General features: G+C 36.5%; 1 protein-coding gene across 3 annotated transcripts in view; it reads right to left on the bottom strand.

Moving 5' to 3' along the window:
* The window catches only part of CDKAL1 (CDK5 regulatory subunit associated protein 1 like 1), a 704,761-nt gene that overhangs the window by 456,314 nt on the left and 230,387 nt on the right, over window positions 1–18,060 (bottom strand). For all 3 annotated transcript variants that reach the window (XM_053601908.1, XM_053601906.1, XM_053601907.1), the window contains one exon: window positions 10,148–10,268. In XM_053601908.1, coding sequence (XP_053457883.1) covers window positions 10,148–10,268 — 121 coding nt within the window. The remainder of the gene's footprint in view (window positions 1–10,147; window positions 10,269–18,060) is intronic.

An 18,060-nucleotide genomic window follows, 5' to 3' on the forward strand; every position in this document is an offset into this window, starting at 1 on the left:
GCTGTGCCCTTCCAAGTGCAGCTTATGTCCATACATCTTAAGTAGAGTTAGGAAAAGAAACAGACAATGAGAAAGGAGGGTGTAATAGTCATATATCTCTAATCCTATAGGATGAAGCAGTCCCATCCTTTAAAATCATAATAGGAAATTCAAGTTCCATTCCAGTGGACAAAAGGAATGCATCCTAAGAGGCATCTGACACTACGCAAAACAAAAACGCAGCAGAAAATCTCCTAGCCCACCTCTACTTGACTGACTCACCACATTAACTCATGTTCTCCATTCTCTCTGTAAAAATCTGGTGCCCAGCATTTTTCTCAGATTTAATAAGCCACCCTCTAGATTTAGTCTCAAACTTTAGCTCTGGTAGCTTTCCCTTCAATTAACTAAACAACTACAGTACCAATCCAAGAACAGAAAACAGGACTAGAAGCTGCTGATCTTGTGGTTTATTGGAAAAGAACTGGTCAGATGATGTGGTTCAAGGCAGGACTCTGCGACTTACTAGCTCTGTGGTCTTAAGTAAATTGCTATCTAAGTAAGACTGAGGTTTGTCTTTCTACAGTTGCCATTGTAATAAAGTCAATAATGACACTACATATTGATTGAGTGGCTACCATGTGACAGGCACTGAGTTAATTTCATTCTCACAGCACTATAGTAGCCCCATTTTATAGATGAGGAAATTGAAATCTACAGAGGGGTTGATAACTTATGCCAGTCCGAACCCAAGCAATCTCGAGCTACCTTTATAATCTTCCTTCTATCATTCCCTTATTCAAAACACTGCCACACTGACTCACTCCTCATTTTCTGTGCAAGACATGGCCTTCTACAATTCAATACCATTGTTCATGGGTTGGGTTGGGTTTTGTTTTTTCCATTGTTTGATGTGCCTTGAACCCACCTGTAAGATAATTTTAAGACACAATCTACCAATTACTTTCCATGGAAGCCTTATCCAACTCATGCAAACAATCTGTCCTGTCTATAAGATAACTTTGTTCACTCCTGTACTACTGTACTTCTAATGTTGGATTATAATTCAATTGTTTTGTGCTTGTTTTACTTCTTATTATGTAAGATTCTCAAGGGAAGACACCAAATGAAGTCATCTTTTTATTCTCAGCACTTAATAACTGATCAACTACATTCATTGAGTAAATCATGCCCAGAAGTAGCACCCTTCCATTTTGTTAAAGAACAGACACACAAAATTTTTACATATGAAAAAATAGGCTGATTTTTTAAAATCATGAACATAATAAACTGCTTAAACTGTAAAACCATCTCTAAGTTCTCTATTAATGTACGGCCACACTGTACAGTCCACTGACTAACCTGAAGAAAATGCCAGCCATTCCGCTCAATTAACTTCAAGGTTTAATGGTGCCCCTACAGTTGAGAATCTTTACATTTTTGCTTTTTATCCAAATTCTAAGTTATTCTCCCTTCTTCAAATGAAATAGTTGTGTTTGTCAACATACGTTAAGATGCAATTGTTAGGGCAACAGAACCCTATAACACAATAGAATGTGAAATGATTCTTAAACATCAACCATTTCTCTATGCTGAAAGTTATACATTCATTTCAAAGTTTAAATCAAATGATGATTAGTGAAGAGTTTACAAATTTTAACATAAAACCCCCTGCCTAAGACTGCCTAAACTTTCTGACTGAGTCACTCACTCTAAAGACATTTATGAACCCACATTTGAAAATTCTGCAACTTAAGAACAGTTACTTCCCAGGTATGAGCCAATAGTGCCATCCACTGTTCCTAAGAATAATCTTTCCCAAATACAGTCTTACAGTACACAAATAAGCATTATTTTAAAATTTCATTTGTACAATATTTAAGTGGAAAAAAGGTATTTTGGATGTCCACTGAAGACATGCAAAAGGCTGAAAATTTCAGGACTACTCATTTTTGGATAAAAGAGTAAAAATGTTGTAACAAGTTCAGAATTGCCATAAATACTTCAGTTTCACACATTTAATTGTTTGAGATAAGTTTTGCTTCATTCATAGTCCAAATTAACATATTCTTTTTTCTACAAAACAATCATCTATAGTAAGAGAAGCAATTAGAACTATATTCCAGCTCAGCCGGAAAATTTTCTATGCATTTAAGTAACACTGCTGTCAACTGAAATACTTAACAAATATTTATGTAGTGAATACTATTGAAAAAAAAAAACAAAACATTGTACTAAAAGCTACAAGAGAGAATAAGGTGAACTTTTTTTAAGTTTACTTAATAAGCATTCACTTACAACTGAACAGGTGAAGTAGGAAACTGAAGAACTGATAATGAATAGGCTATATCCTAACCTTAGTCCCAGCAAATTTCTCTCCTAAATAGTAAAAAGAATGAAAAGAAATGAAGGTGAGCAGAGGACTCAGAGAATGTCAGTAGAGTGTAAGATACAGAAGCATCAACATTCTAAAAAATGTACCTATTAATGTGTCAGGCTACACACAGTAAGTAGCACTGAATTCAGGTGAGAAAAGAGATCAATTCTAAGATCTTAGCCAATTTACTTGCATCATCCAACTAGAATAGTAAGTGTCTATGACTCCAACTCCATGTACTCTTTCCAATATACCAGACACTTCAATACCTTCTCCAGAATAGACTAGTATCACACTGAAGGCTCCTACCTGAGAGATAAGGACCCTGACCTCCATGAGCTCATAGAAGAACATAAATTAAAGCAACTCTTTTGCACTCATTTAAGGATGTGCCAATAAATCTAGCTATAATGCCTAGATTTTAAGTTTTACAAAGAGCATGTTAAGATATTTCTAAATTTCCTTTTGAGAGAATATTATATAGAAAGCATAATCTAAAGTGTGTGAGTTGGCTTAAGCGACTCTTAGCTAGTAATTAATCAGAATGGCAACCTTCCAAAAGAGACTGCTGGGTATGTTTTGGTTACCTTTAAACTTTGGTCAATACTAGAGGCTTCAAACTTGTTTGTTTGTTTTTGTTTTTTTAAGACAGACTCTCAGTCACCCTGGGATTGAGTGCTATGACATCATAGCTCACAGCAACCTTAAATGCTTGGGCTCAAGTGATCCTCTTGCCTCAGCCTTCTGAATAGCTGGGACTACTGGCACCCACCACAACGCCCCGCTATTTGTTTTAGAGACAGAGTTTTGCTCTTGCTCAGGCTGGTCTCGAATTCCTGAGCTCAGGCAATCCACCTGCCTCAGCCTCTCAGAGTGCCAGGATTGCCAGCATAAGCCACCATGCCCTGCCCAACGTCAAACTTTTAACAGGATTTCTCTGAAACCTCAATTCAAGTTGTTTTTTTTATATTTCCAATTAAATACCTCATAAATAGTTCTTCCACCAAATATAATTTTCTGAAAGCTACAATTTAAGATTAACAGAAAAAAGATAGTATTTAAGATTTGCATTTTCCACATGTGGATGATGACGGTTTGATGACAGAGGTCAAGGAGAAGCAGCCCTTTTCACTATGTTGCTGCCACTGCGTCTCAAAGAGAGAGCAGTCAGAGGACATGTGAGCATCTAACAACTCTTACACTGAGAGGTAAGAGCCACTGCCGAGTACTCTCACCCCTGGAAAGATGGCCATGCAGGGACCTAAAAGCATTCCTAAAAAAACAAAGGAACAGAATAGGATCCAATCTTCCCCACACAGGAGCTCCAACTAACCCAAGCTATATGCTGTGATTATTTCAACCATGACAGCTACCTGTTGATTTAGGAAATATTCATTTAGCTTTATATGAGTAATAACACCTAACACAATACTTCAGAACGTGGTTAAACACATAATAATTATATTTTCAAATGTACTGTTTAATACTCTTTCATGTTCGCATCATTAGTACTAAAAAGCTAACAAAATGGCATTTGTAGCGATTCTATTTCTCTAAAAACAACATCACTTATGCAAAATAAATTTACATTCTTGCTCTTTCATTTATTCTTTCATTCAACTATCTATAGAAAGCCTATGTACGTAGGACTAGAACAGAGACTAATAAATTCTGGATATTCCAGCACTCTACTGAGGGCCATAAAGTGAGACTCTGTCTCTACAAAAAAAAAAAAAGAAATTCTGGATATTCCAAAAAGAAAATGAAAACATCCAAGTTGGTTTTCCCAAAGCTAAGATGTTATAGAGAGAAGAAAAGTAATTACTTCTTTAAAAATTCTAATTAATTAAAGTACATAATATCAAAAAAAAAAAAAAAACCTAGATTCCCCTTAAAGGTTCCCTATCATTTTTTTGTGTGATTCATGGTAAATAACAAGAAAAAATAAATAAAAGTGAAAAGATAAAGTATCAGTAAAGTATTACAGGGTCAGACAGTATTTTCTAAGATGTGTGTAGCCCCAGGGAGGATTTTAAACCTTCAAACTAGAGATAATCTGATAGGAGTACCTACAAAATCATATAACTTCTGTAACATCTGCTAAGCAGGATCCAACTCTTGGCTTGAAAAGACAAAAATTGCCAAGGGATTGACTTTAATAGTGACAGAAAAAGGAAAATAAAACACAGATTTTCTTTGTGTGCCAATTTCCAATGGTTGTTTTGTCCCCTCCATTACCCCTACCTGTCTGTCTCCATGCTCCAGTCCCACTGCCACAAAAACTAAGGGAGCACACCAACGGGGACACTGACAAAACTCCGCTTCTCAACCTCACCGCACTTCTTTTGCTCATGTACATGTTCATCCCTATTAAACCAACCACTTGTCTGACACTATATCTTCGTACCTCTACATTAATATTCACACAGAACTCACCCTGCTGTGCCCACCCAAAATTTAGCATGATATGAAATTTTCAGCTTCTTCCTTGGCTAAACCAACTAACTGTACTCTTTTTCTATTTTAAGTTAGAAATGTATAAAAACATAAAACTTTGCTGAGTCTGGAGGTAACAAGAATACTAGAACATACATGGTCTGACAATTAAGTTCAAGAACTCATCCTAGAAAAAGTGCACATACCTCACCACTGAATATCACTACAGTCACCTTTGCAGTCCTCCCCTTGGGAAGCTAGGCACTGACACCAGGGCCTAGTCCACCCTTCGAAACAATTTTGTAACTATTTTCTGGAATGGCCATCAAAGCTGTTATCATATTACCCTTGAGGTCCTGAATGTCATCAAAATGTCTTCCTTTTGATATTTCCTTTATCTTTGGGTGAAAAGACAGTCACTGGGGACCAGATTAATGAGGAGAGAGAATGTACCAGTACAGTTATTTGTTTACTGGATGAAAACTCCTTTACAGACAGTGCCATGTAAGCTGGTGCACTGTCATGATACAAGAGCTATGACTTTCTCGTGCCAAAATTTTCAGTTAAGATTTTCCAACAGATGCCATCTTCAGCTCTGCCCAGGCAAGTCCCTGTTCCTTCCATTAAACTTGGCCTAAAGCTCTCCAAAAAAAATTTTTTAAATTTCCATCCTGACCTCTCTTCATCAGTGACACTTTCTCTGCCCTCAGAAAAATGTTGAATCCATTTGTACACTGCCATTTTCTTTATGGCATTATCTCCATAAACTTGGACTAACATGTCCCTAATTTCACTTCCACTCTTGCCAAGTTTAACAAGAAATTAACATGTTTGTTCATTGCTGCAATTAAAGCTCCTACATTCTCACAACAGCACACAAAAACACGCCACAACAATAATGAATGCCATTCAGCAAGACACTGGCACACGTTGACGTGAACACAGCCATGAAGCACTGACACACCAAGGTTGTAAACCCTTAGCAAGCTGTTTGTAGAATGTTGCTAATGTAAGCACAGGTAGCAAGTTCATGAACTTAAGTAACTGTCAGACACTATATAATAAAACTTGCTGCAAATGGTATCCTTTTCCTGAATGAAAAATGGAAAATTTATAGAAACTTACCTCTACATTTAATTTGAAAGCAATAAAACATGGAAATGTATTAGGATTTTAGTGATAAGAATAATTTTCTACCAAAAAATAATAACCATTTTAAAACACTCAGAAGTAAACCAAAAAAGCAGAGCTCCACTAGCAGTTAAAAAAGAGAGAGAGAGAGAGAATTCCAAGTTATAATGTTATAGAAAGACAGTGTAACCAAATACTCACACAGATGCTTTCATTCCAGCATCAGGGACAAGGATGCAACCAATTCAAGAAAATAATTAATAGTCTGAGGGTAGAAATTCATATCTCAATCCCACAGAACATAAATTAAAAAGCTTAAATTATAAATATTTCAAAAATAACTTTAAAAATAAATTATGGTATAGCAACAAAAATAGTAATAGTTTTAAAAGAAAACATTTATTCAACTAATATTTATTGAGTAAAGTCACCCTCTGTGTCCATGGGTTCTACATCCACAGATTCAACCAACCACTGATCAAAAAGATAAAAAAGTAAGTAAATAAATAAATAAAACAATAGAAATACCTAATTTAAAAACACAGTATAACAACTTTAACATTTACATCATATGAGGTGTTATAAGTAACCTAGAGATGGTTTAAAGTCTGTATGCGGGAAACTATGACTACGTTAGACGCAAATATCACCCCACTTCATAGAAGGGGGTTGGCAGGCACAGATTCTGCATCCACAGAGGTCATGGCAGCAATCCCCCTATGGAGATGGGGGGATAACTGTATTCTGTTCTGAGCACCAAACTCGAAGATAATAATGTAATGATAACTGAAATATGTTCAGCACCTAGGACTTCGCAATTTAGTGGGAAATATCAATGATACAGTCTGAGAAGTACCATAACCAGGGAATGCTGTAGATGCACCCTGGAGACAGAGATGGATGTAGCCTAGCTGTGGAGGCTGAAATAAACAGCCCACCAAAGACAGGCGCATGCAGCTGAGTACAGGATGGCTGACAACGCCCAGAGGGAAAGGACTGACATCCCAGGGAACCCCTTCAGCACACAGGAGGGCCTGGAATCAAGACACAGAAGACTCTGCAGTCTGAGATTCCAAGTAACTCAGGATGAGGTGACTGGAGAGTGAGGTGGAGAGCAGCAAAATGGAGAAGTACACAGGGACGGGGAAAGTAAACAGTTAAAACAAATGCTCCCTGGGTCAAAAGTAGCTGGAAAGTCACCTTGAAGAGACCAAATGCATCCTAATGAAACAGAATTTGACCAATCCTGAAATATTAACATTTTAAACAAATGTATGTAGCCAGAAGAGGGTTGATCAGTCTTGCACATACCAAAACCAAAACAACAAAAAAAGGCAGTGTTCAAGAGAAATTATGCATAGCCAGAAAACTCCAAGGATTATTGTCCGTGGCAAGGCAATCTGTCCCATAAAAGGAATTTAGCATAGTCTTGTTAAATTTTCAAATTCATAACTCAATCATTCATTCAATTAAGTAAATATTATTAAATCCTACCGTGTACAAAGTGTGGGTATATACTGAGGATACACTGGTAAGTGAAATAATCAGAAGTCCTTGTCCTCATGGAGTGTGCAAGCCAGTGAGGAGAGACAATTAAAATATACATCAACATAAACACGTGTTTTTTAATGGTAACAAAAGTTAGATGGGAAAATAAGGCACATATGAAAGAGAAGAAATGTGGGAGTGCTGCAATTTAAAATAGGATCATCAGAAGTTGGAGGGGAAGTATACAGTGCCTGCAGAAAGGGGACAGAATAACTGAGACAGAGGAGAAAGCAAGTGGCCCTGTGGCCTTGTGTTTATAATCTGGCTCAGGATAGAAAGAATAGGTTAGGTATTCCAATCAAGTGACAACTACACTTCTCACTGTTAAATTCTGGATCATCACTAGTCTCTGTGCTTAATGAGGCCAAGTTTATGAATCTTGAATACTGAAGGCCAGACACTAGTCCACAACAAACCCATCGAGCAACTGAACGCCATCCCATGGGGCTTTTTGAGAAAACCAATGACTTCTTAAACCTTCCTCTAGTCATTTGCAGCAGTATGAAAAATGAACCAGAAGGTGGTGAGACTAGAAAAAAGACCACGGCTGACAACACAGCTGTCAGCACTACAGAGGAAAAGAAGGCACTGACTTGGAGAGAGACAGGCTGATACTGGACAAGGAAGTCAAGTTTACCAGGGCTCAATGGGAAGGAGCATGAAGAAAGGAAAGGACAGAAAGAGAAATACGAGGGAAGCTCAAGTCAAAAAAAAGCAGAACATTTCACCATTCACTCAGACAGACTCTCACTGGATTAAAGATTTAAACTTAAGACATAAAACTATAAATACTAGAAGAGAGTGTAGGGAAAACCCTTGAAGAAATCGGCCTGGGTGAGTATTTTATAAGGAGGACCCCCCTGGGCAATTGAAGCAGCTTCAAAAATACACTACTGGGACCTGATCAAACTAAAAAGCTTCTGCACAGCCAAGAACATAGTAAGTAAAGCAAGCAAACAGCCCTCAGAATGGGAGAAGATATTTGCAGGTTATGTCTCCGACAAAGGTTTAATAACCAGAATCCACAGAGAACTCAAATGCATAAGCAAGAGAAGAACAAGTGTCCCATCACAGACTGGGCAAGGGACTTGAAGAGAAACTTCTCTGAAGAAGACAGGTGCACGGCCTACAGACATATGAAAAAATGCTCATCATCTTTAATCATCAGAGAAATGCAAATCAAAACTACTTTGAGATATCATCTAACTCCAGTGAGACTAGCCTATATCACAAAATCCCAAGACCAGAGATGTTGGCATGGATGTGGAGAAAAGGGAACACTTCTACACTGCTGGTGGGAATGCAAATTAATACATTCCTTTTGGAAAGATGTATGGAGAACACTTAGTGATCTAAAAATAGATCTGCCATTCAATCCTATAATTCCTCTACTAGGCATACAGTAGAGGAAGACCAAAAATCACATCACAACAAAGATATTTATACCAGAATGTTCATTGCAGCCCTATTCATAATTGCTAAGTCATGGAAAAAGCCCAAGTGCCCATTGATCCACGAATGGATTAATAAACTGTGGTATATGTACACCATGGAATATTATGCAGCCTTAAAGAAAGATGGAGACTTTTACCTCTTTCATGTTTACATGGATGGAGCTGGAACATATTCTTCTTAGTAAAGAATCCCAAGAATGGAAGAAAAAGTATCCAATGTACTCAGCCCTACTATGAAACTAATTTATGGCTTTCACATGAAAGCTATAACCCAGTTACAACCTAAGAATAGGGGGAAGGCGGAAAGGAGGGGAGGGAGGGGGAGGGGGGCAGAGGGAGGAGGATTGGTGGGATTACACCTGCGGTGCATCTTACAAGGGTATATGTGAAACTTAGTAAATGTGGAATGTAAATGTCTTAGCACAATAACTAAGAAAATGCCAGGAAGGCTATGTTAACCAGTGTGATGAAAATCTGTCAAACGGTCTATGAAACTAGTGTATGGTGCCCCATGATCGCATAAATGTACACAGCTTTGATTTAATAAAAAAAAAGGCAGAACAGCTTGAATTTAATGAGCGGTACGGGCTAAGCAGGTACTACTAGTGATTAAGGAATGGAAGCCCTTAACCTCATCAATTTCTCAAGAAAAAGTGACGTTTTCACATGGAGTTATAATTTAAAGAACTCAAATTCAATAAAAACCAAAGTATGAATATGTATAAAAGAGTTAATAAATAGGAAACACTTTAGCCCAAGGTGTGGAAATTCAAAGAGTACTGAACATTCAGTCGTAGGAATAACATTTTAAAATATGCATTTTATATAGTTAGTAATCAAAGCATGGTTAGTATCGTGTACAACGTTTACTATAATCCTGTTGAAAGCACTCAAAGATGATCATGATCAGTCTGCTAACCATTTCACAGAATAAAATGCTCTTTTTCCAAAGATTTTAACCAAGGGCATAGCTGAAAAATGAAATCCATGTTTATTACTAGGAGTAATGTTAGTCAAAGACATAAAACCCTGCAGCAAATACAAGTGTAATTTCCATATAAGGAACATTCCAGAAGAAACAATATTCAAGTTCTTTGGAGCTTTTTGTGATTTTTCTTTCCCAAGGATATGTTCAAATACTTTTCTATGTCACATGTTCAGGAAAAAAACTGAATTCGTAGAGTATGCTGAATATTTTATGAGCAAGATAGAGAACACTTACCCAGTATTGATGGAAATGATTTCTATCAGTGGATTCTTCCTAATCTTGGGCAAATCCAGTCGTGCTCCCCCCAGCCGCTTTCCATTATCCTTTTTCTGACCCAGCAGTCTCACAGAGTGACCTTCAAATCAAGCACATAAACAGCATGAGTCACACATTTCCCTCTAATTTAATGCTTTCAAAATATGTGTTAATGTTTGCGTTTAACTTTTTTCTTTTATGCATTAAAAAATCCAATCTAGACAACATGTGATTATATAAACCTAAAAAATACTGTCAAAAGAAAAAACAGCCATAGTCGAGGCCTACAGGCAAAAGTGCTTTGCTTATATTATTTGCACTTTTATATTGCACAGATGAGAAAGAGGAACAGTAACCACAGACCAGACATGCATGTGCAGCAGGAGGGAGGTATCCGGTCAAAGCAAACAAATCGAGTTGTAAAGAATCAAAAAGCTACAATAAAATGGCACTTTGAGGCTGGATATTTTTAAAACAAACAAAACTTTTAAACTTATTTTACAAAATGTTACATGAAGAAATCAGACCATTTCTAAGAGCAACAGAATTTTTGAAATTTTGAAGCTCTGAAATAATTTCAGATTGTACAAAGAATTCCCATACCTTTCAGATTCCCTAATTATTATTCTACCATAATTACTTGTTATTTTCTCTTTATATATAGATATTATTTTTATAACGTTACTGAGGCATATTCTATCAAATTTACCCATTGTACTCTAATTAAATTCTAAATAAATTTATGCAGTTTTGCAATCAAACCCATTTCCAGTTTTTGACCATTTCTATCACCAAAAGAAATTCCTTCCAGCTTATTATAGTTCATCTCTATTCTCATACCAAATACTGCACTTTTTGTTACTCTACTGCCAGTTAATAGAAAGTTGGATTTTCTTCTAATTAATAGTTGTTATATTTTTATCAATATTTGCGTAAAAGTCTTTGTATGGACATCTATTCTCATTTCTCTTGGACTGATTCCTGGGAATGGAACTGCCAGGTCATATGGTGAATTTATATTTAAATTTTTTGGAAAAAGTGAAATAAATAATATAAAATAGTAAAAAGTGGTTGGTACCATTTTATATTACCACTAGCAAAGTATAAGATTTTTAATTTCTTCATTTCCTTGACAACACACCATGACTTTTTTTGATAACAGCTATTCTATGAGTGTATATTGGTAAATTATTGTGGTTTGAATATGCATTTACATAATGACTAATAAATTTGACCATCTTTTCATGTGATTATTAACCAAATGTATTTCTTATTCAATAAAATGTTATAAAGGTTAATTTTATATTTGAACTTAACTGTGCCATTGGATGTCCAGACATTTTGACCAAACACTACTCTGGGAACATGCAAGTGTTTCCAGACAAGATTGACATCTGAATTGGTAGACTGGGTAATGCAGACTGCCCTCCCAATGTGGATGGGCCTCATCCAAACAAATAAAGGCCAAACAGAACAAAAAAGTAAGCAAGAGTGAGTTCTTCCTGACTGACCGTCTGACCCAGAAAACCGTGATTCAGACCTTCAGACCCATACCAAGATATTGGCTCTTTGGGGGTCTCAAGCCCACCAGGGCATGAACGAGCACTCACACACTGGCGCTCCTGGTTCCCAGGCCTTGGGCTCTTGACTGGACCTACACATTGGCTCTCTCAGGTCTCTAACTTGCCCCCTGCAGATCTCGAGACTTCTCAGCCTCCTAACTCCTTACAATGCAGCTCTTTCTCTATACACATCACATTGGTCCTGACTAACACAAATGTTTATGTCAGTAGTTTGTCAAATATTTTAATTATAGCATATCTTACTAGGTTGTAAGAATTCTTTATATATTACGGTTACAGAACCTTCATCAGATACGATTCATAAATACTTCCCTCAGTCTATGGCTTATAGTTTTACTTTCATACTGGTGTCTCTCAAAAAGTGAATGCTTTTTAATTTAATGAAGTTTAATTTATCAATTTTATTCTTTTGTGGCTCATGCTTTTGGTGACGCATCTAAGAACTCTGCCTATCCTGATGTCACAAAGATTTCTCCTGTGTCGTCTTCTAGATGTGTTACTGCCGTAGCTCTTATATTTAAGTCTAAGATCTACTTTGTTACTTTTTGCATATAGTAGGGCCTAAGTTCATTTTTTATATGAATATTCAATGCCCCAGTGCTATCTCTTTCCCTTTTTCCTCTTTTGTGCTATTGCTTTCGCATGTATTAACATATTTAGTTGTATATGGTGGTCCCCCTCGTATCTGTGTTTTGCTTTCCACAGTTTTGGTCACCCATAGTACAATAAGATATTCTGAGGAAAAAAGGGACAGGCCACATTCACATAACTTTCATTATAGTATATTGTTATAACTGTTCTATTATTGCTATTGTTAATCTCGTATTGGGCCTAATTCATAAATGTAACTTTATATACAGGATAAAACATAGTAAAAACCACCTAGCTGTGATTTCAGGAGGCCTCTGAATGTATCCCTAATAGTTGAAGGGGGACTAATAGAAAGACAAAAATACAGTGCTATAATTATTATTTTATATATAACTGCATGCTTTTTTAAATATGGAAAAAATGTAAAAACATATATTTATGCTTTATGTTTACCCATCCATATAAGTACCATTTCTAGCACTTTCCATTGTTCCTTGAAATTCAAGTTATCATTTAGTACTTCTTCTTTTCCATCTGAGGAACTTCAGTATCTCCCATAAAGCCTGCTCTAGTTTCTGCTATACATGGGCACAACCCTCCGTCAACTCTAGGTAAATGTAGAGCTTCTCAGGCCTCCTGTCCCTGCCTCATCTCCAGAATCCCCTGTTAAATCTCTGGCTAGTCCACCTATCCACCGCTTACACCCAAAAGGCCAACAACTTCAGACCAGCAGAGCTGCAGACCTTCCCTGCCATTTGCCATCAAAAATCGCCACTGTAGGGCGGCGACTGTGGCTCAGTGAGTAGGGCGCCAGCCCCATATGCTGAGGGTGGCGGGTTCAAACCCAGCCCTGGCCAAACTGCAACAAAAAAATAGCCGGGTGCTATGGCGGGCACCTGTAGTCCCAGCTCGGGAGGCTAAGGCAAGAGAATCGCTTAAGCCCAGGAGCTGGAGGTTGCTGTGAGCTGTGTGATGCCACAGTACTCTACCAAGGGCCATAAAGTGAGACTCTGTCTCTAAAAAAAAAAAAAAAAAAATCGCCACTGTACCTGACAGTTCTCCAAATCAACTGAGCTGCCTCGGGAGCAGCAACAGAGCTGCTGGTTTGCGCAGCCTAGTTGAACAACCTTGCCCACAGAGTTGACGATGAAAATCAGTAGCAGTCTTAGCACCAACATCACAGATTCACACTCTTCTTACCCAAAATTCAGTTGTTCTGGTGAATACACACATCTCAATTCACTGAATGCTGTTGGTAGATTTCTAGAGTACTGACATGATTTGGTTTTGACCATTTGTCCAGCTGTATCATTGCTTTTGGGGAGAAGATCTGTTGATCTCCTCGTGCAATCATGCCAGAAGCAAATGAAATGCAACTCTGTTAAATCAATTAAGATAATTCCAAATACATAATTAGTATAGATGTTAAGATACAAAGTAATTATATGCATGTTTCATCACCCCTAATTTCAGAAAAATATATTGCTTAAGCATCTCCTGTACAGACAGCTTTTCATGACCAGAAGTGATAAACCATCAGTCATAGCCTTTTGGCACTAATCACTTTAATAAGAAACATTAAGTACTTCATTCATGCTGAAAATTTTTCTACTGACACAGAAACATGCTTGAGTCAAGCAAGCATTTGGCAGAACAGATTCCACAGATTTTTAAGATAAGTTAAACTCTTCAATCAAAAGTCCAGTTAATGAAGAGGTGAGCAAGATTGGCATGATAACATAATAGTTCTCTGAGAGATGCCAAAAGTTCAATAATGACTATGCAAAGGCATGCTATTTTCATACGAGCATGACACAAATTTCATTATACCCCGCTGTGACTTCAGTAATATGCAGCCTGCCCTAATAACATTTGATAAATTATTCATCTTCACTATCTACATTCAAATAAAGGAACATATCTCCACCTGATGATATAATGAGTTCTTTTCCAATCCAATGATTCATTAAAGAGCGGCAGATCTAACAATAGTCTAGGTTTATTTATTTTTTAATTGAAATATATAGTACACTAAAGACAAAGAAGGAAATAACATAAAAGTTGCTTGGTATATCTGGCCAAAGATGAAAGGAAGGAAATCCAACCATAGAACAATTACTTCTTTAAGAACAGATTAGTGGAATAAAACTTTTATTTGTGGGCGGCGCCTGTGGCTCAGCGGGTAGGGCGCCGGCCCCATATGCCGAGGGTGGCGGGTTCAAACCCAGCCCCGGCCAAACTGCAACAAAAAAATAGCCGGGCGTTGTGGCGGGCACCTGTAGTCCCAGCTACTCGGGAGGCTGAGGCAAGAGAATTGCCTAAGCCCAAGGATTTGGAGGTTGCTGTGAGCTGTGTGACGCCACGGCACTCTACTGAGGGCGATAAGGTGAGACTCTGTCTCTACAAAAAAAAAAAAAAAAACTTTATTTGTGATATACCATCTCTTTTAGAAATCCTCTTTCAAATAGAACTGCTGTTTTAAATTAACTCCTTAAGTCCATAGACCACAGAATAAAAAAATATATTTTGAATCATTACCTATTTTATGTGCAGTTGTCTATAGTGCAGCCATCTAAAACTGAAATTTGACAGACTACAGAATAAAAGTGAATGAGTTATCTTAAAGAGAACATGTCTTTAGAAAGAAATGAGAGGAAATAAGGAGTCTGGCTCAGAGAAACATGCTGAAAGGTAAAAATGAAATTTCTAGAGCAAATTTTCCCTGAAAATGAGCTTGGTACACTTATGAAGGGACCATGCAGCAAAGTTCATAATTACACACTCACACGTTCCTTCTTTTTTGATCCCTTCTCATTAGCCCCTGATGCCCAGTGCTGTGATGGAAAAATAATGGTTGCTCAATGAGAACTGATTTGTTTTGTGACTCATGTGGATCACTCTTTGGGCTAAGTAAAGGAAAAGAGAGAAAAGAAAGAAACCAGGACAATAGAGTTGAAAAGATAAAAAGAGAAAGGGTTTTTATTTTCCTTTCTATCATTTCAATCCCATGTAATAAGAAATTAAAGGGGGAAGTATTAACAGGAACAGATGGGAAGAAGGATTCACAGTGTGACCAGATCAACTGATAATGACATGAGACCACTGAGGAGACAGTGATAAAGACGTAAAGTAATTAAAATAGATACATGCAATTTTAATGCAGGGATGCAAAAAGTAGATTGCCGTATATATAGAATAAGACAAAATCAAACATTACATTTCTGAAATCATTTATCTTTCCATTTTAAATGTAAATTCACATTCATCTCCTCTAAATAATGGTCAAATGTGTCTCAGTAGGTTTATTAACCATCTTTATTAAATATCTCTCTAAGTTGTTACTTAGGATGTCACATAAAATTCAACCCTGTTAAAATCAAATTAAATTTTAAGCCTTGAGCTTCAGCAGTTATTTATAAATCAGCTACAAAACCCTGATTCCATACTGGTTTTTATGTTTGATTTAATGAGCAAAAGACTATTACCATTTTATCAGCTAAAATTATTACATACAGTATTGTGAAATTTTGAATCAAAAATCTTTTTATAAAATTCACTGTTTGGGGGCACATTCCTGAATTCATTATGCTGAGAAAAACCAAAACAGTCCACATTACTTGTACAATAATTGCTACTATACTAGTTGGATCAATATTTAACATTGCCTATCAATGGTCCAGAGCAAAAATCTTTCCTAAATCCCACAGTGCCAACTGTTTTGCGTATTATGAGAGCTGAGGAAAATGTCCCACCCATATACACTAGGAAATCTCTATCAAGAAGCCAATTATAATGGTCATGCACTAATAAAAAAGAACCAATTCCTGGAACATTCGCACATAAATTAATTGGGTTATACAAATATGACCACCCTATAAAACATATTCATTAACTAAATTATGCTCCTATACACAAACCTTCCCTCCTTCACTTCTCACAAGCTAAAGCGGGTGGTACATATGAACTTTTAGAATATCATTATATAGTACAGAAATATCAATGATATTTCCAATATCCAATGACAACTTGGACTCATACTGTTTATTTTTTCCCTTTAATTTCTTTTTCTTTTAAAGGCTTTATAAACACCCAGACTTATCTTCAATACTTTATACAACTCACATAATTTTAGAAGCCAATCATTGTTTCCTGAATATGTGACCACACACCTCTAAGACCACCACCACCTAGGGCTCATGCTAAGTTTTCTTGATCTCTTGCTGATTGCTCTTATTTCACACAAATTCAGTTCTGTTAAGTACACATCAAGAAGACTCGTCTGAACCTTAAACTCTAGGTCAGCCTGCTGAAAATCTTCCTAATAAAGCAATCCAACACAATAGTAGGGGCTGAGAGCAGAAGACTGACAGAATAATCAAACAAGAAGAAAAAGAAAGATGAGTAAATAGACCAGAGACATCAATTCTCATTTAAGTAAATTTAACATATCAATTCGAATATTTAATAATGTTAGACAAAAGTTTTCAATTTAATCTGTTTTTCTAAAAAATCTTCAGACTTATCACTTGCCATGTCCCAAACAGGCATTTTTAACTATTACAAAGAAAAACAAAAATATAGTCAAAAGTTTGTCTCTGCTCCATTCCATATCATTCCTCATACGAATGCACTTCCCAGTAAAAAAATAAAGAAAAAAAAACTTTCTGATATTGATACCAAAGTGGGACCCTTTCTTGAAATATTTCCATCTTGAAACAAGAAAGGAACGTAAAACAAGGAAAAAGGGTTAAATGGAAGAAGCAGCTTTATTACAAGTCTAAGTTAGAAAACTTTATATGTAATGCTAGAATTAACTCAAAAACACCAGATCATTACAACTTAAAGCTCTACATCTTAACTACTTAATTTCCTTTCTTTCGACAAGTACAATGAGTTTAAATGCTAACAAAACAATGACACATAAAAAATGAGAAAAGAGTAGGAAACAACTGTCCAAAAAAAAAAAAAAAGAAAGAAAGAAAGAAACTTAAATTATACATCATTGTAAGTGAAGGGAGCCTACTAAGACAGTGATGTTTACTCAGTACATTTCCAGAGTGTAATAAAGCATGAAGAAAAATAGTTCTCTGTTTCATAGGAACCAGAAAAAAAAACAAAATAGCCAATGCAAGTCTAAGAAACAAAAACAAATCTAGAGTCATCATGTTACTAGACTTCAGGTTATACTACAAGTCTACAGTGATCAAAACAGCATGGTACTGGCACAAAAATAAAGACATAGACATTTGGAGCAGAATAGATAACCTAGAGATGAAACCAACCTCATATCACCGTCTGATCTTCGATAAACCAAACAAAAGCATACACTGGGGAAAAGAATCCCTAGTCAATAAATGGTGCCGGGAGAACTTGTTAGCCACATGTAAAAGACTGAAACTGGACCCACACCACTCACTACTAGAAAAATTGACTCATGCTGGAAAAAATATTTAAATCTAAGACATAAAACAATAAAAACTCTAGAAGAAAGTGCAGGAAAAACTCTTGATAATATCAGCTTGGGAAAAGATTTTATGAAGACTACCCCATTTGCAACTGCAGCAACACCAAAAATAAATACATGGGACCTGATCAAGCTAAAAAGCTTTTGCACAGCGAAGGGTACAACAACTAATGCAAACAGACAGCCTTCATAATGGGAGAAGATATTTGCATATTATAAATCTGACAAAAGCCAGCCTAATAACCAGAATCTAC

Source organism: Nycticebus coucang, chromosome 9 (genome assembly GCF_027406575.1).
Source record: "Nycticebus coucang isolate mNycCou1 chromosome 9, mNycCou1.pri, whole genome shotgun sequence".
Lineage (NCBI taxonomy): Eukaryota > Metazoa > Chordata > Mammalia > Primates > Lorisidae > Nycticebus > Nycticebus coucang.